The sequence below is a fragment of the Bos indicus x Bos taurus genome, chromosome 25 (genome assembly GCF_003369695.1).
Source record: "Bos indicus x Bos taurus breed Angus x Brahman F1 hybrid chromosome 25, Bos_hybrid_MaternalHap_v2.0, whole genome shotgun sequence".
NCBI lineage: Eukaryota > Metazoa > Chordata > Mammalia > Artiodactyla > Bovidae > Bos > Bos indicus x Bos taurus.
Genome location: NC_040100.1, coordinates 15,873,070 through 15,897,009, shown reverse-complemented (window position 1 = coordinate 15,897,009; position 23,940 = coordinate 15,873,070). Strand labels below are relative to the sequence as shown.

Below are 23,940 nucleotides of genomic sequence, written 5' to 3'. Positions count from 1 at the left end.
CCAATGGATGTTGATCTCTGGTTCCTCTGCCTTTTCTAAATCCAGCCTGAACATCTGGTAGTTCATGGTTCACATACTATTGAAGCCTCGCTTGGAGAATTTTGAGCATTACTTTGCTAGCATGTGAGATGAGTGCAATTGTGCGATAGTTTGAGCATTTTTTGGCGTTGCTCTTCTTTGGGATTGGAATGAAAACTGACTTCTTCCAGCCCTGTAGCCACTGCTGAGTTTTCCAAATTTGCTGGCATACTGAGTGCAGCACTTTCACAGCATTATCTTTTAGGATTTGAAATAGGTCAACTGAAATTCCATCACCTCCACTAGCTTTGTTCGTAGTGATGCTTCCTAAGGCCCACTTGACTTTGCATTCCAGGATGTCTGGCTCTAGGTGAGTGATCACACCATCATGGTTATCTGGGTCATGAAGATCTTTTTTTGTATAATTGTTCTGTGTATTCTTGCCACTTCTTCTTAATATCTTCTGCTTCTGTTAGGTCCATACCATTTCTGTCCTTTGTTGTGCCAATCTTTGCATGAAATGTTCTCTTGGTATCTCTAATTTTCTTGAAGAGATCTCTCATCTTTCCCATTCTATTGTTTTCCTCTATTTCTTTGCACTGATCACTGAGGAAGGCTTTCTTACCAGTCTTTGCTATTCTTTGGAGCTCTGCATTCAAATGGGTTTATCTTTCCTTTTCTCCTTTGCCTTTCACTTCTCTTCTTTTCTCAGCTATTTGAAAGGCCTCCTCAGATGACCGTTTTGCCTTTTTGCATTTCTTTTTTAGCAAATAAATACTTTAAAAACACCTAGACATTACAACAGAGAAGGCAATGGTACCCCACTCCAGTACTTTTGCCTGGAAAATCCCATGGATGGAGGAGCCTGGTAGGCTGCAGTCCATGGGGTCGCTAAGAGTCAGACACAACTGAGCGACTTCACTTTCACTTTTTACTTTTCATGCATTGGAGAAGGAAATGGCAACCCACTCCAGTGTTCTTACCTGGAGAATCCCAGGGACGGGGGAGCCTGGTGGGCTGCCGTCTATGAAGTCACAGAGAGTCAGAAACGACTGAAGTGACTTAGCAGACATTACAATGGAAACAATGTTGCCCACCATTCCTGTTCTACAGGATTAAGTTGTAAACCACAGCAGTTGCCCACTGACAGTGCAGGGAATTCCAGAAGAAAAATAGGTGGAGCTTTCTGTGTTTGGGATGTAGATAATTAAGATGCATGTCTAAGGAAGAATGTCAATGACCCCAGAGCTTGCATCTTCTTATATGTAGAAAAGTAGTAAAATCATTAATTTAAGATCTCTGGCTTTGTGATTAGATTAGTAATCTTTTACCAAGATGTGTGGGCTTCCCAGGTGGTGCTAGTCGTAAAGAATACACCTGCCAATGCAGGGGACTAAGAGACCGGAGTTCGATCCCTGGATCTGGAAGATCCCTTGGAGTAGGAAATGGCAACCCACTCCAGTATTCTTGCCTGGAAGATTCCATGGACAGAGAAGCCTGGGAGGCTACAGTCCATGGGGTGGCAAAGAGTTGGACACAGCTGAGTGACTGAGCACACACACACCAAGACGTATGCTTGACAACATGTATTTCCCAGCCCCAAAGTCACATGTATCCTGGCTCCTCACTTCCCACTTGAGAGCAGTTCCTCAGAGCTATCTGAGAGGCCAGCTCCTGGGTATAATACTCAATAAGGTCTCAGATAAAACTGAAATTTGATGCTTTTATGGTGTGCATTTCTTTTTTTTGGGGGGGGGGGAGGGTGCTTCCCTTATGGCTCAGCTGGTAAAGAATCTGCCTACAATGTGGGAGACCTGGGTCCAATCCCTGGGTTGGGAAGATTCCCTGGAGAAGGGAAAGGCTATCCACTCCAGTATTCTGGCCTGGAGAATTCCATGGACTGTATAGTCCATGGTGTTGCAAAGAATCGGACACGACTGAGAGACTTTCACTTTTCTTTTTTTTTCAGTTGACAAGACCATCAAGAAAAAAAAAGGTGAGACATTGACAAGTAAAGAAAAGGAGAATTGGTAGAATTGCCATAACTCCTCTGAAAGACAATTTATTTTTATGTATTGTTTTTGAAGATATATATGCCTTATGACTTTAATTCTTATGGATATATCATAAGGAAATTTATAAAGAATAATGAAAGAGACATATACCAGGATTTTTATTGAAGCATTGCAACTCAATATCTATCAGAAAAGGAAGACTTAAAAAAAAAAAGAAAAGACTACATGTGAGCATAATCAAACAATGGAATATTACATAGCTGTCAAAATGAATAAACCAGAGCTATACATATCTGGGCTTTCCAGGTGATGCTAGTGGTAAAGAACTCACCTGCTAATACAGGAGACATGAGATGTGGGTTCGATCCCTGGGTGGGGAAGATCTGCTGGAGGAGGGCCATGGCAACCCACTCCAGTATTCTTGCCTGGAGAATCCCATAGACAGAGGAGTCTGGCAAGCTACAGTCCATAGGGTCACAAAGAGTTGGACATGATTGAAGTGACTTAGCACACACACATGCATTCATATCTACTTTGATTGGGCTCACAGACACTGAGTTAACAAAGCAAAGTACAGAACATTTTATACAGTTTGGAAATTATTTTATGTCAATTAAAAATCATAAATATCACAAAATGTATATTGTGACATATATACATAATAAAATATAAAAGCATCACTACCTTCAAACAATTGTAATTATTGCCTTGAGGAGAGGGCATCAGGGAGGATTACAGTATTATTTGTACTGATACACTTACCAAAAATTATAGAATAATCTGATGCAAAAAAAAAATTCTGTGCACAAAATGATGATGACTTGAACCATGGAATGATCAATGATGAAGGTACAAAAGAACATAATATAAGGAATTCCCTGGTAGTTTAGTGGTTAAGACTCCACACTTCCAGCGCAAGGGCATGGGTTTGATCCCTGGTTGGGGAAGATCCCACATGCTGCAAGCTGTGGCCAAAAAAAAAAAAAAAAAAGCTTGATGCAAAGTCCTGTTTGCTTTCTTCAGTGGAGCAAGAGAAAATTCTCTCATCATTTTCAGATGAACCTACAGAAAAGTAAGACAATGAAAATCATTTTACCCTAGAGAGGGCACAGAGACTTGAGGCATCCGAGACACTGGTTCAGTCTTAGTTTCGTGGATTTTGTGTAACCTGGAACTTCCCAATCTGAGATCTCACTTGTCACTCCTCTGTGAGGTGATAAGTTTGAGCTCATTTCCATGGTCCTGTATGGAACAATTCTTAAGTGGAACTACCATGCCATTCTGAAGACAGCTGCATCTGTTGAGTCCAACCTATCCATGGCCATCTTTGCCCTGGGCTTGACCTCAGGTCCCATCAGCCATCACCATGCCAACAGGATCTATTTCACACTGTTCATGTGATGCAGCCAAGATGACATAACACAGAAACCAGCTGCTGAAGCAGCTTCCTTAGAAGGAGGTGCATGTATGACCAACACTATGTGAGTTTCATCCTTTTTTCTCTAGATACTTGGTCTGTTTGAACACTGAGGAGACATTTGTAGCTTCCTGAAGCTACAAAGTGCAAGTAAGCCCCCCACATTCTGGGAAGTCAGAGGCCCAGTGCGGGAGACAGCAGGTGATTCTTTTGTTTTGTTTTTTTTTTTCAAACTGAAAACCAGAACGTGATAAATATACAAAAGAGTATACCCACCTGCTAAAACATACACATAAACTATAATCCAAAAAGTGGAGACTTTGAGATTGTTTCCTGAATTCCTTGCATCCCAGGTGCTCTATTCATTGCTACTGATACACTTAAAGTTTCTATAAACTTAAGCCCTAACTCAAGCATCTAAAATTTGAAGCTGGTGTGAAGCAAGGATTCCCAACCTCTGAGATCTAAAATGCCTGATAATCTGAGGTGGCACTGATGTAGTAAAAATAGAAATAAAGTGCACAATAAATGTAATGCTCTTGAATCATTCTGAAACCATCACCATCCCCCCACCTGACTCCCTGTCCAAGGAAATGTTGTCTTCCATAAAACCAGTCTCTGGTGCCAAAATGTTTGGAGACTGCTGGACTGTATAGGAAAACCTTCACACTGGAGATGGCTAATTTGACTATTAATTCTGGGTTAGATGTTCCGTGGGCCTCCCTGGTGGCTCAGTGGTAAAGAGTCCATCTGCCAATGCAGGAGATATAGGTTCCATCCCTGGGTTGGGAAGATCCCCTGGAGGAGGGCATGGCAACCCACTCCAGTATTCTTGCCTGGAGAACCCTATGGACAGAGGAGCCTGGTGAACTATAATTCATGGGGTTTCAAAGAGTCAGTCGGACATGACTGAGCAAGTAAACAACAACAACAGATGCTCCATGGCGAGAGGAGAATTATAATTTTTCTAGACAGATAGAATCTGTATGCATTTAACTACTAGAATGATTTTTGTCACAAAGAATGTACGACTCCAAATGGTTTTGTCGTTTTTTAGTTGCTAAGTCGTGTCCAACTCTTTGAGACCCTATGAACCGTAGCACTTCAGGCTTCCCTGTCTTCTACTTTCTCCTGGAGTTTGCTTAAACTCATGTTCATTGAGTCAGTGATGCCCATGGTTATTCTAGAGATTTTATTCTGTTACTTTATATACTTCTCTGATGCTTGAATTTTAAAATGTGCATTCTTTTTGTAGTTAAAAAAACGGAAGAATTTGGTTAGCTGTAAATTGGAACTGCTGTACAGAGAATTAACGAAATCAGTCTGACTTACCAGATTTTAACTGAATTTGAAAAAGACTACTTAACATCATCTCATTACCAAGAGCTAGCTTGTCACATTGTAACTGCTTGGCAGTAGATTACCGGTAATCTGCTTGCAAAAGCTTTCCCCAGGGGACTTCCCTGGTTATGACTGGGACTCCATGCTTCCAATACAGAGGGTGCAGGTTCGAACTCACTTACTGTGGTGCAGCCAAAAAGAAAAAAGAAAAAAAGCCTTCCTTAAGGCAATAATACTGGAAGTGATCTTACTGGTTGAGCAGGATCTCCTCACAACAGGAATATAATCTGAAGTGTATCAGCATTCCCTTCCCATAAACAAGTACACTTCCTCTATTCTGTTGTGTTTTTAATATATATATATATTTTTAAATTACCCAGGTTGGGGTTTCCCTAGTGGCTCAGTGGTAAAGTAGCCACCTGCCAATGCAAGAGACATGGCTTTGATCCCCAATCTGGGAGGATGCTACATGCTTTGGAGGAACTCAGCCCGTGCACCACAACGGTTCTCTAGAGCCCGCAAGCCACAGCTGCCGAGCTTCGTGCCCTAGACCCCATGCTCCGCAACAAGAGAAGCCGCTGTAATGAGAAGCCCAAGCACCACACCAGAGAGTAGCTCCCTCTCACCGCAACTAGAGAAAAGCCCTCACAGCGACGAAGACCCAGTGCAGCCAAAACCAAATGAGTAAATAAAATTAAAGCTACCCAAGTTTTACATCTTTGTTGTTAAAAAAAAAAAATGTTTTTTCCAGAAATATGTAATCTATATTCTGCCTAGGTAGCCACTGTTTGGAGTCTGGTTGTGTCCTTTCAGATTATTGTTTTTTCTACACACTCATGATTTCAACTTCCATTTTCCCCTCTTTCTTTTTTTAAAAGATATAAATCACACACTATTCATCAGTTTCTCAAACATTCACAAAGTTGTGCAACTATCACCTCTAATTTCAGAACATTTCCTCACTCTAATTACCAATCTATTTTCTGTCCCTAGAGATTTGCCTGTTCTGGAGATTTCACCTCAGTGCAATTATACAGTATCTGAACTTTTGTGCCCGACTTCTTTCACATAGCATGATTTTCAAGGCTTATCCATGTTGAAGCATGTACTAATACTTCATCCTTCTAAAAATATTTGTTTTTTTAAGCTCAACAATTTGTATTTATTTGTTTAGCTGCCTTGGGTCTTAGCTCTGGCACGGGGGATCTTTTGTCGTTGTTGCAGCGCATGGACTATCTACTTGTGGCCTGCAGGCTCCAGAGCTTGTAGGCTCAGTAGTTGTGACTTGGACTTAGTTGCTCTGAGGCCTGTGGGATCTTAGTCCCCAGACCAGGAATTGAACTCGGGTCCCGTGCATTGCAAGGAGGATTCTTAATCACTGGACCTCAAGGGAAGTCCCTAATTTTTTTAAATTTATTTTTTTTCTTATTCGCTTATTTTTCTTAGCCACACTGCATGACATATACGATCTTCGTTCCCCGACCAGGGACCAAACCCAAGCCCCAAGTGGATGCACAGAATGTCAGCCACTGGACCATCAGGGAGGTACCAACTTCATTCTTTTTTAAAAAAAATTTCTTTTAACACCAAAAATACTTTGTACTGGGGTATAGACGATTAACAATGTTGTGATAGTTTTAGGTGAACAGCAAAGGGTCTCAGCCATACATACACATTTATCCATTCTCTACCAAACGCCCTCCCATCCAGGCTGGCACATAACATTGAGCGGGATTCCATGTGCTATATACAACGGGTCTTTGTTGGTTACCCATTTCAAAGACAGCAGTGTGTTCTTGACCCTCCTGAAGTCCTTAACTATCCCTTCCCCCTGGGGCAACCATGAGTTCGTTTTCTGAGTCTGTGAGTCTCTTTCTGTTTTGTAAATAAGTTTATTTGTGTCATTTCTTTTTAGATTCCACATGTAGGGGATGTCATAACGTTCTGTTGTACGAATAGACCATGTTTTGCTTACCCATTCATCAGTTGGTAGATGTTTGCATTGTTGCCAATTTTGGGTTAATATGAATAATGCTGATTTGAGCACTCTTGCACAAGTTTTTTTGCAAACACGTGTTTTCAGTTCTTTTGGATCTAGACTGAAACTGTGTTTAACTTTTCTGAGGAACTGTCAAAGTGTTTTCCACAGTAGTTTAAATTCCCACTGGTAAAGTAAGAAGGGTTCCGATGTCTCCACATTCTCACGAACGCTTACTTCTTCTCTTTCTTTCATTTTTAGTCTAGCCATCCTCGTGGGTGTGAAGTGGTATCTTTTAGTGTTGATTTGCATTTCTCTAATGACTAATAATGTTGGACATTTTCATGTGCTCAGTGGCCATTTTATATACTGTCTTTGGAGAAATGTCTGTTAAAATTCTTTGCCCACTTGAAAAACTGGGTTGTCTTTTTATCATTGAGCTACAAGAGTTCTGCATATATTCTGTTTTGTTTTTCCCTTTTTCGGCTACACCTCACAGCATGTGGGATCTTAGTCCCCAGAACAAGAATTAAATCCACTCCCCCTGCAGTAGAAGCTTGAAATCCTAGCCACTGAACCGCCTGGGAAGTCTCACCAGAGTTCTTTATATATTCTGGATACAAGTCCTGTACCAGATGATTTACAAATCATATATCTTCCATTCTGTGGAAATTAGTGTTTTGTTGTTATTTTTTAGACTCAAAATGAATGATTAAATACACTGTTCTGTAACTTGCTTTTTTTTTTTTTCTTCAACAGTGATTGAGCATATCACGGGCATCTTTCAATGTCAAGGGAAAGCTACCTCATCCTTTTTCCCCCACCCCCATCTTATTTTTTCTTTCCTTCTTCTTTTTTTGTGGCTACATGCATTCCATGACGGTTGTACCACAGTTCATCTGACCAGTCTTCCCCTGAGCTTTAACGAATCTTAAGTTCTCGTGTTGGTGAAGGACTAAGACACCGCAGCTGCTGGGCAGCACGACTGTGCTGTCTTCCCCAGGATAATATAAAAATGCAAGAGGCACAGGAAATGTCTAACCTGCTAAACTTCCTCTCAAACCCACAGTTTCACAACCTGCCTAGGCACAACCCTCTCCCCCAGATTCTGTCACCAGCCTGGCGCCTCTGTGAGAAAGTTCCACTGCAAGACGCCCTGGGACTTTATCATTTCCCTCTTTCAACCAGTCCTGTCGCCAGTAAATCCCAAGAGCCCTCTGAGACTATACCTGGGCTGGCTCCCTCCAGCTGGCTTGAAGGATGAATTCCTGCATCATCGTGCTGAGGTTGCTGCTGTCTGGACCTTTTGTCTTTGGTAGGCAAGGGAGATGGGGAGGGGAAGCGGCATGCCTCTGTGCTGAGGGAAACAGCAGGACTTTGCAGAACGGAGTAAACGAGCAGCTGATTTAAGGGTGGCATGAGCCGTAGGTAATGCGGGGCCCTGGGGAATCCTGGAGAGAGGGGAAGAAAAACAAAGTCAGACAAACAAACTACAGGCAGGATCTGAAGGTCTTTTCAGGCAAAAGACGGAAAAAAGGTCACAGCAGTGAGAGGTGGAGGAGGGGCCCTTAGAAAGGAGATGTGCCTGCGTGCTAAGTTGCTTCAATTGTGTCCAACTTTGTGCAAACCCTGGAGAAGGAAATGGCAACCCACTCCAGTGTTCTTGCCTGGAGAATCCCAGGGACAGGGGAGCCTGGTGGGCTGCCGTCTATGGGGTCGCGCAGAGTCGGACACGACTGAAGCGACTTAGCAGCAGCAGCATGGACTGTAACCCGCCAGGCTCCTCTGTCCATGGGATTCTCCAGGCAAGAACTGGAGTGGGGTGCCATGCTTTTTGGGGGGAATGGTTAATGCACACATAGATCTGGCCTAGGATCTGGTTCTATGCGTGCTTCTACCTCTCATTGTCATCTTGGACAAGTCCCTTCCCTCTTTCTGGGGCTCAGTTTCTTCATCTAAATAAACGAGGCCTGCATCTCTGACATCTTAAGATGTGTGAAATAAGCCCAAGACCTGTAAGGAAAGCAGGGCTGAAAAAAGACAGTTTGGGGCCTTTCAGATGACACCAAGGATCACTGAGGTTGGGGAGGCAATGGGGAATTTGAGATCTAATGGTTATGGCAGAGACTGGTCCATGGAGGTGGGGGAAGTTAGGGAGCGTTACTTGAGCAAGGAGGCAGCCTCACAGCATCAGGGGATCTCCAACTTTCACAGGGAGGAAGCCTGAGGCTAATGATCTGAGTTTTCAGGGCGACTGGGCCCCATGTCCCAGGAAGAAGTGGATGTGTGAGGAGATGCAAACCCTTGCGGCATCCCATCGCCAAGGAGGGCCCCTTCAGATTGCTCCTCCGTTAGGTGCCACCATCTTCTCATCCTTCCTTTGCTGAGAGGCCAGTCGGAAGTGTGTGTCCTTTAGAGCTCTGGGTAGTAGGAATTGCTGCTTCCATATGTCCTGTAGTCCAGGCCCCCAGGAGAGGTTGGAGGGCAGTTCCTTGTCCTGCCCCAGGTATGGGTGGCCTGACCACACTGGGGGCGTGTGGTTGGCGGCCAATCAGCGCCTGCCACTGTGGGGGCTTGTGAGGTAAGGAGGAGCCCCTGGTCGGAAGTGGCTGACCCGCTTTTGGTCTCTCAGCCCCAGCCTGGAGCTACAACCTGGATGTGCGACATGTGCAAAACTTCTCCTTTCCACTTGCCGGGAGGCATTTTGGGTACCGCGTTCTGCAAGTTGGAAATGGGTGAGTGTTGCCACAGGCCCTCTCTGCCCTGACCAGGACCTTCCTGTTTTGAGGAGTCTGTAGTGGGATCCAAGCAAGGCCATCTGATAGTAGGATGAGAACCATCCATCGTTAAAGCGCCCCGGGACTTTCCTGGTGGCCCAGTGGTTAGGACCCCAAGCTTCCACTTCAGGGGCAGAGTTCAATCCCTGGTCAGGGAACTAAGACCCCACATTGTGGTGTGAAAAGTGGGGAAAAAAAAAAAAAAAAGCCCTATAAGTGCCTAATAGAATACATATGACAACCCCTAAAACGCTTTGCCACACTTTCTCAATTCCAGACTCTCTCCCAAACTAGACAGTGAACTCCTTCAAGGCAGAGATTTTGTTTCTCTCTCAAAATCCCTCTCCATCCCTAGTATGTAGCACATAGCAGGTAAACCATATGTGACTTTTGAATTGATTGCTGATTGAATGAAACCACAGTGTCACATTCTGGCAGATCATTCTCTGGGCCTGTTTTTCTGTACAGTCAATGGAAAAGATCCTTAACTTTCTAGAATTCTGGCATATTGGATTATTTTTCTGGGATCCAATAAGGAAGAGATGGGAACTTAGCATCCACCCAGATAGGGAGTGGCTGAATTGCTTCCAGAAACCTTTTGGGAGGTCTGAACCCCCTTAATAGGTCGGAGTAGTTGGTAAAGACCTGGGCAGCTCCATCTGACAGGTGGAATTCCTCATCAGGGTTGTCGTGGGAGCTCCAAGCGAAGGGAACAGCATGGGAAACCTGTATCAATGCCAGCCAGAAACTGGAGACTGCCTGCCAGTCACACTGAGTGAGTAACTGGTTTGGGAGGAATATGCTCAGGAAGTCGAGGCTGGCCCCATCACACCTGGGTTGCCTAAGTTTCTCCAGGTGAATCTTCTGGTGCCCACAGGTTCCAACTATACCTCCAAGTACTTGGGAATGACCTTGGCAACAGACCCCACAAGTGACAACCTGTTGGTAAGATTTTTGTATAGTGTGATGTCAGTACCTATGAAGCTTTTGCTAGGAAAGAGAGACGAAAGAAAAAAGTGAATTAAAGATCCTATACAGATGAATGAAGAAAATGTGGTACATGTATACAGTGGAATATTGCTGTTGTTTAGTCTCTGAGTTGTGTCTGACTCTTTGCAACCCCATGGACTATAGCCCACCAGGCTCCTCTGTTCATGGGATTCTCCAGGCAAGAATCCTGGAGTGGGTTGCCATTTCTTCTTCCAGGGGATCTTCCTGATCCAGGGACCAAACCCAAGTCTCCTGAACTGCAGGTGGATTCTTTACCATTGAGCCACTGGGGAAACCCCACAAGGGAGTGTTACTTAGCCATAAGAAGGAACCAAACTAGGTCATTTGTAGAGATGTGGATGGACCTAGAGTCTGCATGCAGAGTGAAGAAAATCAGAAAGAGAAAAACAAATATCGTATATTAACATATGTATGTGGAATCTAGAGAAGTGATATAGATGAATCCATTTGCAGGTCAGAAATAGAGACGCAGACGGAGAAAATGGATGTGTGGACACAATTGGAGAGGGGAGGGTGGAACGAATTGGGAGATTAGAATGGAAACATATACACCGTCATGTGTAAAATAGCTAGCTAGTGGGAAGCTTTTGTATAGCACAGGGAGTTAAACTCAGTGCTCTGTGATGACTTAGAGGGGTGAGATGAGGGGAGTGGGAGGGAGGTCCAAGAGGGCCCAAGAGGGAGGTCCAAGTGGTCCATGTATATGTATAGCTGATTCACTTCATTGTACAGCAGAAATTAACGTAACATTGTAAAGCAAATATACTCCGATTTTTAAAAAAAGATCCTATGGAAGATTAAAGGCACCAGAGAGATTTAGATTCAGTTAGCATTTATTGTGGAGAAGGCAACGGCACCCCACTCCAGTACTCTTGCCTGGAGAATCCCAGGGACGGGGCGGGCCTGGTGGGCTGCCGTCCATGGGGTCGCACAGAGTCGGACACGACTGAAGCGACTTAGCAGCAGCAGCAGCAGCATTTATTGAGACCCAACTATCAGCTCTTTTTAAGACCTTACCTACCTCAGTTTTTTTTTTTCCCCAAATGTGAAATATCTGTGACCATTCATACACAAGATGACTTACAGTTGTACACAACTTTAACGTTTTAATAGTTATACATTGATTTAATGGTTTATTAGAAAAAATATACAAGTCCCTCAAATTCATGATTCCTTGGATTGCATTGCTTCAGTTCAGTTTAGTTCAGTCGCTCAGTCATGTCCGACTCTTTGCTACCCCATGAATCACAGCACGCCAGGCCTCCCTGTCCATCACCAACTCCTGGAGTTCACTCAGACTCACGTCCATTGAGTCAGTGATGCCATTCAGCCATCTCATCCTCTGGCGTCCCCTTCTCCTCCTGCCCCCAATCCCTCCCAGCATCAGAGTCTTTTCCAATGAGTCAACTCTTCGCATGAGGTGGCCAAAGTACTGGAGTTTCAGCTTCAGCATCATTCCTTCCAAAGAAATACCAGGGCTGATCTCCTTCAGAATGGACTGGTTGGATCTTCTTGCAGTCCAAGGGACTCCCAAGAGTCTTCTCCAACACCACAGTTCAAAAACATCAATTCTTTGGCGCTCAGCCTTCTTCACAGTCCAACTCTCACATCCATACATGACCACTGGAAAAACCATAGCCTTGACTAGACGGACCTTTGTTGGCAAAGTAATGTCTCTGCTTTTGAATATGCTATCGAGGTTGGTCATAACCTTCCTTCCAAGGAGTAAGCATCTTTTAATTTCATGGCTGCAGTCACCATCTGCAGTGATTTTGGAGCCCAAAAAAATAAAGTCTGACACTGTTTCCCCATCTATTTCCCATGAAGTGATGGGACCAGATGCCATGATCTTTGTTTTCTGAATGTTGAGCTTTAAGCCAACTTTTCCACTCTCCACTTTCACTTTCATCAAGAGGCTTTTTAGTTCCTCTTCACTTTCTGCCATAAGGGTGGTGTCATCTGCATATTTGAGGTTATTGATATTTCTCCCAGCAATCTTGATTCCAGCTTGTGCTTCTTCCAGTTCAGCGTTTCTCATGATGTACTCTGCATATAAGTTAAATAAGCAGGGTGATAATATACAGCCTTGACGTACTCCTTTTCCTATTTGGAACCAGTTTGTTGTTCCATGTCCAGTTCTAACTGTTGCTTCCTGATCTGCATACAAATTTCTCAAGAGGCAGATCAGGTGGTATTCCCATCTCTTTCAGAATTTTCCACAGTTTATTGTGATCCACACAGTCAAAGGCTTTGGCATAGTCAATAAAGCAGAAATGGATGTTTTTCTGGAACTTTCTTGCTTTTTCCATGATCCAGAGTATGTTGGCAATTTGATCTCTGGCTCCTCTGCCTTTTCTAAAACCAGCTTGAACATCTGGAAGTTCACGGTTCACATATTGCTGAAGCCTGGCTTGGAGAATTTTGAGCATTACTTTACTAGCATGTGAGATGAGTGCAATTGTGCAGTAGTTTGAGCGTTCTTTGGCATCGCCTTTCTTTGGGATTGGAATGAAAACTGACATTTTCCAGTCCTGTGGCCACTGCTGAGTTTTCCAAATTTGCTGGCATCCTGAGTGCAGCACTTTCACAGCATCATCTTTTAGGATTTGAAATAGCTCAACTGGAATTCCATCACCTCCACTAGCTTTGTTCATAGTGATGCTTTCTAAGGCCCACTTGACTTCACATTCCAGGATGTCTGGCTCTAGGTGAGTGATCATGCCATCGTGATTATCTGGGTCATGAAGATCTTTTTTGTACAGTTCTTCTGTGTATTCTTGCCATTTCTTAATATCTTCTGCTTCTGTTGGATCCATACCATTTCTGTCCTTTATCGAGCCCAGCTTTGCATGAAATGTTTCCTTGGTATCTCTAATTTTCTTGAAGAGATCTCTAGTCTTTCCCTTTCTGTTGTTTTCCTCTATTTCTTTGCATTGATCACTGAGGAAGGCTTTCTTATCTCTTCTTGCTATTCTTTGGAACTCTGCATTCAGATGCTTATATCTTTCCTTTTCTCCTTTGCTTTTCGATTCTCTTCTTTTCACAGCTATTTGTAAGGCCTCCCCAGACAGCCATTTTGCTTTTTTGCATTTCTTTTCCATGGGGATGGTCTTGATCCCTGTCTCCTGTACAATGTCACGAACCTCATTCCATAGTTCATCAGGCACTCTATGTATCAGATCTAGTCCCTTAAATCTATTTCTCACTTCCACTGTATAATCATAAGGGATTTGATTTAGGTCATACCTGAATGGTCTAGTGGTTTTCCCTACTTTCTTCAATTTCAGTCTGAATTTGGCAATAAGGAGTTCATGATATGAGCCACAGTCAGCTCCTGGTCTTGTTTTTGCTGACTGTATAGAGCTTCTCCATCTTTGGCTGCAAAGAATATAATCAATCTGATTTCGGTGTTGACCATCTGGTGATGTCCATGTATAGAGTCTTCTCTTGTGTTGTTGGAAGAGGGTGTTTGCTATGACCAGTGCATTTTCTTGGCAAAACTCTATTAGTCTTTGCCCTGCTTTGTTCCATATTCCAAGGCCAAATTTGCCTGTTACTCCAGCTGTTTCTTGACTTCCTACTTTTGTATTCCAGTCCCCTATAATGAAAAGGACATCATTTTTGTGTGTTAGTTCTAAAAGGTCTTGTAGGTCTTCATAGAACCGTTCAACTTTAGCTTCTTCAGCATTACTGGTTGGGGCATAGACTTGGATTACTGTGATATTGAATGGTTTGTCTTGGAAACCAGAGATCATTCTGCCGTTTTTGAGATTGCATCCAAGTACTGCATTTCGGACTCTTTTGTTGACCATGATGGCTACTCCATTTCTTCTGAGGGATTCCTGCCCTCAGTAGTAGATATAATGGTCATCTGAGTTAAGTTCACCCACTCCAGTCCATTTTAGTTCGGTGATTCCTAGAATGTCGACATTCACTCTTGCTGTCTCCTGTTTGACCACTTCCAATTTGCCTTGATTCATGGACCTGACATTCCAGGTTCCTATGCAATATTGCTCTTTACAGCATCAGACCTTGCTTCTGTCACCAGTCACATCCACAGCTGGGTATTATTTTTGCTTTGGCTCCATCCCTTCATTCTTTCTGGAGTTATTTCTCCACTGATCTCCAGTAGCATATTGGGCACCTACTGACCTGGGGAGCTCCTCTTTCAGTACGCATTGCTTAGGATGAGGCTAAAGTTGTAAAAAGTAAATTTTAAGCAACAAAGTCCTGGGTTTTTTTTTTTTTGTTTTGCTTTTAATTCTGTTGAAGTCTAGATGATGTACAATGTTGTGTTAATTTGTGCCATACAACATAGTGACTCAGTTATACGTATGTTTCTTCATATCCTTTTCCATTATGGCTTATGACAAGATATTGGATATAGTTTCCTGTGCTATACAGTAGGACCTTGCTGTTTATCCTATGTATAATATACATTATATAGGATAACTATATATAATAGTTTGCATTTGCTAATCTCAAACTCCCAATCCTTTCCTCCCCTATCCCTTCTCTCCCAACAACGTCCTATTATATAACACAAGGAACTATATTCAATATCTTGTCATAAGCCATAATGGAAAAGAATATGGAAAAGAATGTGTGTGTGTGTGTGTATATATATATATATGTAACGGAAACACTTTGCTGTACTCTAGAAACTAATGTTGTAAATCAACTGTACTTCAATTTTAAAAATATAAATTTTAATTAAATGAAATATTAAATAAATAATAGTATGTGTGATATGCCCATATGGCAGAAATTGTGAATTCATACACAAATGCCTAAAGCTTGAGAAACCCTGCGTTATCTCTTCTAATCCTTAGGACAGAGGTGAGATAGGGATCAGTATACACATTTTACACAGGAAGAAACAGGACCGAAGGGGTTAAAAGCCTTTGTCAAGATCACACGGTTTTAAGGAGGTAGACCCAGGATTTGAATCAAATTGCTATCTGAGCCAGAGTCTGTTGTTCTTCACAATTCATCTCAGCAGTATTCTTCTGACCCAGGTGTATGAGAGACAGAAGGTTAAGTGAGTGAAATAAAGGGTTGGGTGAAAAGTTCCTTTGGGTTCAGTATGGAAAAACGCAAACAAACATTTTGGCCAACCCAATATTTATCCAGTATTTAATTGGAGTTTGGCTACTTAGCTATGATTACTAGGCACTGTACTGGGTTCTGATGGGGGAAAGGGGAATGAGATATAAAGATGACTATGACATAAGCCAGACCTTTCAAAATTACAGTCTGGCAGGAAAGATAGTCATCAAAAAGGAGGCAGCATTGAAGATTCTAGGAATAGAGGGTCATTTGATTTGGTGTAAACGCAGAATGTGTCTTTGGGAATAGAAGCAGATGGGCCTGGAAATGTATACTAGTGCCCACTGAAACAACATGAATGCCAAACTAAGGAGTTTAGGTTTCATCCTGGAGGCAGCAAGCATCCATTGGCGTATAGCATTGGTAGTAAGGATGAAGAGACTGATACAAAAGACCTGGAGGCTGAATTACCTTGCCTTGGTAACCAGTTGGATATAAGGAATGAGGGTCGAGGGATAATGATGCTAAAGGGCAACGTAGACTTGGTGTTTCTGTTTGATGGCTCAAGGAGCTTGCAGCAAGATGAATTTCAGAAAATAATGGACTTCATGAAGGATGTGATGAAGGTTTTTGTTCTTGGTTGATGATGCACAAAAGACACACAGCAAGAGGAAGCCCCGACCCATTTTATTTTTTAATAATTTAATTAAATTTTTTTTAGCTGGGCTGAGTCTTCATTGCTGAGTGGGCTACTCCCCATTGTAGTTGCAGGTTTTCACTGCAGCACCTTTTCTTATTGCAGAGTACAGGCTCTAGAACACATGGCTTTCAGTAGTTTTGGCTTCTGGGCTCTAGAACACAGGCTCAATTGTTGTGGCACATGAATTAGTTACTCTGAGGCATGTGAGGTCTCCCCGGATGGGGGATCGAACCCATGTCTCCTGCATTGGCTAGCAGATTCTTTACCACATGGAGCCACCAGGGAAGCCCACCTCAACCTTTTTGAAACTCTTTGCTTCCTTCAGGCCTGTGATCCTGGGCTGTCTCGAACATGTGACCAGAACATCTATCTAAGTGGTCTGTGTTACCTCATCCACGAGAACCTGAGGGGTCCGGTGCTGCAAGGGCACCCTGGTTATCAGGGTAAGGAGTGGGGGGCCCAGTGGGGAGCGATACCTCCGAGTGGTTGCCCTTTCATGGGAACAAGCATGGGTAGGCCAACCCCTGGAGACTCTTTACCAAGTCCCTCCGTGTCTGACCTCTGTAGAATGTATAAAGGGCAACGTAGACTTGGTATTTCTGTTTGATGGCTCAATGAGCTTGCAGCAAGATGAATTTGAGAAAATTGTGGACTTCATGAAGGATGTGATGAAGAAACTCAGCAACTCTTCCTACCAGGTAAATATAGTAGTTAGGATTCCTGGTGGTAGGCAATAGTTACCTAAAGGCGTAAAGGGAAAATCTGGTATTAATACAACGTGTCTCTATAACCTAAGGGCATGACTATTACTGGACCTTTGCTTCGAGAATTCTCCCTAATTTGTATTTCTGTTTCTTTTTGGCTCTTGCTTCCCTCTTTTCCTTCTTTCTGTTTCTCTCTGCAGACTGGCTCTCAGCTTCTTTAGATCACATGGGCTGGTGGAAAGTGCCCAAGTTCACATGTTCAAGCTGCAGGAGGGCTGTTGGGTTTTTTTTTTTTTAATTTTTTTAATCATCTTCTCAAGCAGCCCCTCCCTCTGTAAATTCCAATTTCACACAGGAAAGATTTTGACTGGCCTCACCTCAGTCCAGTGGCCAACTTCGGCCCAGCCAGTTGTATCCAGTTTTGCAGGGTCATATTCATACTCAGCAGAAATATGGCGGCTAGGAACCATCTCTGTTGGTGAGGTGGGCAAACCCAGAGAACCAGAGCCCAGCAGACAGCATTCTATAAGGGATTTGAAGTGTATTTATTTCTGTGTTTGTTTATATACAACCTCATTTTCTTCTTCTTTTTTTATACAGCCTCATTTTCAAAAGAATGATCTGAGGCAGGAATGTGGAGTTGGGTTGCCCAGGTCTTGGATAAGAAGTTGAGATTGGAGCAGACAAGTGGGAAGGGCTGTGTGAAGAGTTTCATGTCTTCTTTCTTCTTTCTAGTTTGCGGCTGTTCAGTTTTCTACATATTTCAGAACAGAATTTACTTTCTTGGATTACATTAGACAGAAGGACCCTGACGCTCTGTTGGCTGGAGTCAAACACATGCGTTTGTTGACCAACACCTTTGGTGCCATCAACTATGTTGCGTGAGTTCCCTTTTGTGAAAGATCCCATCCATTGGTTGTTCTGGGTATTACTAGCTTCTTCAGGTTGCAAGGTGTAGGAACTCAACAGGTAGATCTAGCAAGGGACAGGTTATTGTAAGAATTCAAGTGGAGCAATTTTAGTTCAGGTCCTTTTATTGATTTATTTTTAGTTGAATAATTGCTTTACAATGTCATGTTGGTTTCTGCCATACAGCCACGTGAATCAGCCATAAGTATACATATGTGCCCTCCCTCTTGAACCTCACTCCCACCTTCCACCTCATCCCACCTCTCTCGGTCCTTACAGAGCACCGGGCTCAGCTCCCTGAGTTATACAGCAACTTTCTAGTAGCTATTTGTTTTACATATGGTAATGTATATGTTTCAATGTCACTCTCACGACCTTTTTTTCAACATTTTATTTATTTATTTATTTTTGGCTGTGTCAGGTCTTAGTTTCTGCATATGGGATCTAGTTCCCTGACCAGGGATCAAACCTGGGCCCCCTGCACTGGGAGCGTAGAGTATAGGCCATCTGACCACCAGGGAAATCTCTCATTGGTGATTTTGGACAGAGGAGTGATCATCTGACTTATGTTTTTAAAAGAATCCCTCCAGCTGCAGAGTTGTGATCAGACTGTGGAAGGGGCAAGGGTGAAAGCAGGGAGGCCAGTTTGCAGGCTATTGAACAATCTAGAAGAGAGATGATGGTGGCTTAAACCAGGGTGGGAATCCTTGAACAGGATCCATGATAGACCGTGTTCAGGTGGATGGAAGCTGGGGAAACATTTGCATCCGAGATAGAACCAGAGATATTGGCAGCAAGTGGTTTTGACACGGCCCACCCATCAGGTTCTTCTGTCCTTGGCAGCTTCCAGGTGTTAATAGCTCTCCCCTTCTCCCCTCATATCTCTTCACCTCACGCTGTGGCCTCTCCAGGTGACTTTCAGCTTCTGTGCCCAAAGCAGATCATGTCCTAAGTCAGGGATGGTGGGATGGCCACTCTTGGATAAATTCTCCATCTTTGGTTAGCTGTGGGGTGAGGAGAGAAGGATGGTTCAGATAGAGTGGCTGTCCCAGGGGAAGTTGTGGGCAGCCTGTCTCGCTTCAGAAGGAGGCTGTGGGCAGGGCAGGAATTTGCAGCCTGGACCTGTCCAGAATTTAGTCTTCCCTGCTTTCTCTTCTGTCACATGACTGAGTACCTACTCAAGTCAGGACCTGGAGATACAGCAGCAAATCAAATATGGCTCTTTCCTCAGGGAGCTCATGATTTGTGGGGGAGATTGATGTGGAAACAAGTCTCTTTGATTCCCTAGGAAACTTGCTGTTGCAGAGATGTACAGGCAGCCTGGAGATGGTTGGGAAGGCACAGGTGGTGTTGAATGAGCTTTCTCTAGAAGAGTGCCTTTCCAGTTTTCTTTGGCTATGTAACCCATCCTTCCACTGGAATCTCACCTAGATCACCAGCATATCTAACTGATTGAAGGGTAGTTGCCATGTGGTTGAAATGGAGAGTAGGAAAGCCAGAGTCTCCCCTCACTGCCCATAGCCTCTGGGACAACCTCGTGGCTACCTAGAATTCCGTTGAAGACCACTGGCTCAGAAGGAGAGATATGGTGACCTGGGCTGAGGAAGGAGGCTCAGAAGAGAGCTTTTGAGGGCTGGAAATAGCTGCCTGGGGATTGTGAAGAGGGATTTGTCATCATCAGCAGGGCAGTGACTTAATGAGCATGGTGAGGCGGAGCCTCAGAGGATTTGGGGGGAGTCTCTTACATCCCCCTCTTCCTGGATATAGGAAAGAAGTGTTCCGGCCAGACCTGGGAGCCCGCCCAGATGCCACCAAAGTGCTTATCATCATCACTGATGGGGAAGCCACCGACGAACACAACATTGATGCGGCCAAAGACATCATCCGCTACATCATTGGGGTACAGGCCCCAGGTCCCTGCTACTTCTTAGGACCCGTCTTCCCTCTCCTATTCTTGAACCCCACTCCCTTTCTCCCTGGGGCCAGGGTCTTGTGAAAATAGTAGGAAATTGTACTGCAAGTTTGGAGATGCCAGCTCTTCACTCTTCATTTCTTCCAGATTGGAAAAAATTTTAAGACCAAAGAAAGTCAGGAGGCGCTCCATCAGTTTGCCTCCAAACCCGTGGAGGAGTTTGTAAAGATCCTGGACACGTTTGAGAAGCTGAAAGATCTATTCACCGAGCTGCAAAAAAAGATCTATGTCATTGAGGGTGAGTGGCAGGCCCTGGGACAGAGGGTTTGGGGGTTGTATAGAGAACCTCGCCTAGGACGTTAGATTTGAGGCACGTGGAATAATAATCACGGGCACTTACAGAGCATGTGTCACTGTGCTAAGAGTTCTCTGGATAAAAGACCTTAGGTAGGAACTTAGGGAAGGGTGATATAGGAGCAGCCTCTATTTTCCTTTGAAGTTCCGTCTTCCTCTTGAAGCTCAGCCTGGTCCAGGACGGGGCTCTGAGCTGACCTATGTCTTATTGGTGTCAGCTGTGTCCTGTAGAATGACTATAGTTGTTTCCATAACTCAGCTCCCTCGCCGTCATTTATCCTGGGCTTCAAATTATTTGAGACGGGCAAGCAGGGAGGGGCTGAGTGCAAGGAGCCCGCAGGCCCTCTTTCTTGCCCCAGAATACGAGAAGGTTTGGTTGTAGTTGTCAGACAAGAGAGTATTTCCCCAAGTAGCCTAGTCTCTGAAAGGTACGTGATTCCCCCAGGAAGCCCCTTCACTTAGGACACAGCCTTGGTGTTCACATCATGTGAAGAGGCAATGTGTTATATATATTGGGACCAAGCAGAATTCACTCTGCCTGTGTTGTGTGACCTCAGACAGGTCACTTTCCGTCTCTGAGGCTCGTTGCTCTGTCAAACGGGAATAGTAATAGCTATCTCAGAAGGTGATAAGCTTTAACCACTGTATTCATTTCCTAGGGCTACTGTAACAAAGTACCAAATATGAGGGGGCTTAACGCAAGAGAAATGGGTTGTCTTACAGTTCTGGAGCCTAGAAATCAATACTCAAAAGCTTGACAGGGCCATGCTCCTTGGGATGGTTTTGGAGAGAATCCTTCCCTGCCTGTTTTTTTTTTTTTTAAGTTGAATAATTACTTAATTTGGCTGTGCTGGGTCTTAGTTGAGGCACACAGTATCTCTGATCTTAATGGGGGCACACAGGATCTTTAGTTGCAACATGTGGGATCTAGTCCCCTGACCCAGTCCCCTTGCATTGGGAGTGTGGAGTCTTAGCCACTGGACCAGCAGGAAAGTCCCTCCCCACCTCTTCTAACTTCCAGTGTTTGCTAACATTCCTTGGCATTCCTTGACTTGTAGCTGCCTCATCCTGGTTGCCTGGCTGTCTTTTCCCTATGTGTCTGCCATTATCTTTTCTGCATGTCTGTCCTTCTGTGTCCAAATTGCCCCTTTAATAAGGACACCAGTCATATTGGATCAGGGCCCACCCTAATGACCTCACTTAAACACATCATAAGCTAATACCTGTGGCTGGCAATTTGTTATGTAAGGGAATATTGAAACACTCCTGTCAATAACATCCGAGCAACAAAAGACGTATAACCATGTCTCTGGTCAGTAAGTTGTTAACTTGATTACGTCTGTAAAGACCCTGTTTTCAAATATGGTCACATTCTGAGGTACTAGGGGTTAAGACTTCAATATATGTTCTTTAAGGTACACAGTTCAAGCCTTAATGACTGTTTAGAAAGTGCCTGGGAGCTTGTAGGCTCTAAGTAAGTCATAGCTCTTATCCTCTATCCTCCCTGCCCTTACTCATCCTTCAGATCATAGTTTACATGCCATCCTCTCTGGTACTTCCTTGCTGATCCCAAGTCTGGGATCCTGTGTGCTGCTTTAACCACTGTATGTTTGTCCCCCATCACACCCCTGTGATATACAGTCTATTAGAACTCTCTATTAGGACTTCCCTGGGGGGTCCAGTGGTTAAGACCCCAAGCTTCCACTGCAGGAGGCATAAGTCTGATGTCTGTTCAGGGAAGTTCAAGTTTGTTAATTCTAGCCATGGAGTCATGAATATATTGAGGGCTTCCCTGATGGCTCAGAGGTAAAGAATCTGCATGCCAATGCAGGAGACAGGTTTGATCCCTAGTCTGGGAAGATCCCACATACCACAGAGCAACTAAGCCCATGCACCACAATTATTGAACCAGTGCTCTAGAGCCTGGCAGCCACAATGACTGAAACCTAAGCGCCCAAGAGCCCAAGCTTTGCAACAAGAGAAGCCACGGCAGTGAGAAACATCACAACTAGAGAAAGCCTGCACAGCAATGGAGACCCAGAACAGCCAAAAATAAATAAATACATTTAAAAAAAAAAAAGAATACATTGGAAAATCATTGGAGGAAGTACATCGACCATACTTCAATTAAAAAACAAACAAATAGGAAATTCCCTGGGGGTCCAGTGGCTTAAACTCTGTACATCCAATGCAGGGGGCCCAGATTTAATCAGGAAATATGCTGCAGCTGAGAGTTTGCATGCCATAGCTAAGACTCTGTGCAGCCAAATAAATAAATAAAAATTTAAAACAAACAAAAACTTGGACTGAAAAAAATTGAAAAAGAGAAAGAACTCTCTATTAGATGTCTGTCTCCCACACTATACTGAGATGTCTATCTCAGTAAGCATTGTGCCTGCGTTTCTACCACTGTGTTCCTGGCACCAAATATTTAGTGACTGTAAATATTTCTTCAGTGAATGAACACATCTGCATAATAATGGCTATGGTTCTTAAAAATTTACAGGTCACAGACCCTTTATCTATATCACTGAATCCATTCTTCTTAGTATCCTTGCCAGGCTGGTGGTAATTATTTTCATTTTATTGATTAATGCTGGCAGCAACCAAGGAGCAGGCACTGTGAATCAGACTCTCAGGGATAGTGTCAACAGGGATAGTGTCAACATAGAACTCATGTTCAGGTTGAATAAAAGAAGATAGGGGGCTTTCCTGGTGGTCCAGTGGTTGAAAGTCCTCCTGCCAGTGCAGGGGACATGCATTCGATCCCTCATCCAGTAGGATCCCACAGGTGCCGTACCCATGGAATCCAAGCACTCTGGAGCCTGTGCTCTGTAACAGAAGAGGCCACTGTAATGAGAAGCCCATTCGTGGCAACTAGAGAAAGCCCTTAAGACCCAGCACAGCCAAAACCAAATAAATACAAAGAAAGATAGTGAGACAGGAAAACAATGGAAGCAGTGAGAGACTTTATCTGGGGGGCTCCAAAATCACTGCAGATGGTGACTTCAGCCATGAAATTAAAACACGCTTGCTCCTTGGAAGAAAAGCTATGATCAAACTAGACAACATATTAAAAAGCAGGGACATTACTTTGTCTACAAAGGTGTGTCTAGTCAAAGCTATGGTTTTTGCAGTAGTCATGTATGGATGTGAGAGTTGGACTATAAAGAAAGCTGAGCACCTAAACATTGATGCTTTTGAACTGTGGTGTTGGAAAAGGCTCTTGAGAGTCCCTTGAACTGCAAGGAGATCAAACAAGTCCATCCTAAAGGAAATCAGTCCTAGATATTCATTGGAAGGACTGATGCTGAAGCTGAAACTCCATACTTTGGCTACCTGATGCAAAGAACCGACTCGTTTGAAAAGACCCTGATGCTGGGAAAATTAAAGGCAGGAGGAGAAGGGGACGACAGAGGATGAGATGGTTGGATGGCATCACCGACTCGATGAACATGACTTTGAGCAAGCTCCAGGAGTTGGTGATGGACAGGAAAGTCTGGCGTGCTACACTCCATGGGGTCACAAAAAGTCAAACACAACTGAGCAACTGGATTGAAGCAGGATGTTTCAAGACTGTGATAAGTACTCAGTTGTGTCTGACTCTTTGCGACCCCGTGGACTGTAGCCTACCAGGCTCCTCCATCCATGGGATTCTCCAGGCAAGAATACTGGAGAGGGTTGCCATTTCCTTCTCCAGGGGATCTTCCCGATCCAGGGATTGAACCCGGGTCTCCTGCATTGCAGGCAGATGC

General features: G+C 43.8%; 1 protein-coding gene across 1 annotated transcript in view; it reads left to right on the top strand.

The window, feature by feature from the left end:
• Window positions 1-7,864: 7,864 nt before the first annotated feature.
• Window positions 7,865-23,940, top strand: part of ITGAL (integrin subunit alpha L) — a 49,536-nt gene continuing 33,460 nt past the window's right edge. Inside the window, exons 1-9 of the mRNA XM_027527379.1 lie at window positions 7,865-8,084; window positions 9,402-9,504; window positions 10,230-10,321; window positions 10,424-10,491; window positions 16,632-16,749; window positions 16,874-17,004; window positions 17,746-17,891; window positions 19,687-19,819; window positions 19,979-20,129. Of these exons, the coding sequence (XP_027383180.1) occupies window positions 8,030-8,084; window positions 9,402-9,504; window positions 10,230-10,321; window positions 10,424-10,491; window positions 16,632-16,749; window positions 16,874-17,004; window positions 17,746-17,891; window positions 19,687-19,819; window positions 19,979-20,129 (997 nt within the window). The 5' untranslated portion in view covers window positions 7,865-8,029. The remainder of the gene's footprint in view (window positions 8,085-9,401; window positions 9,505-10,229; window positions 10,322-10,423; window positions 10,492-16,631; window positions 16,750-16,873; window positions 17,005-17,745; window positions 17,892-19,686; window positions 19,820-19,978; window positions 20,130-23,940) is intronic.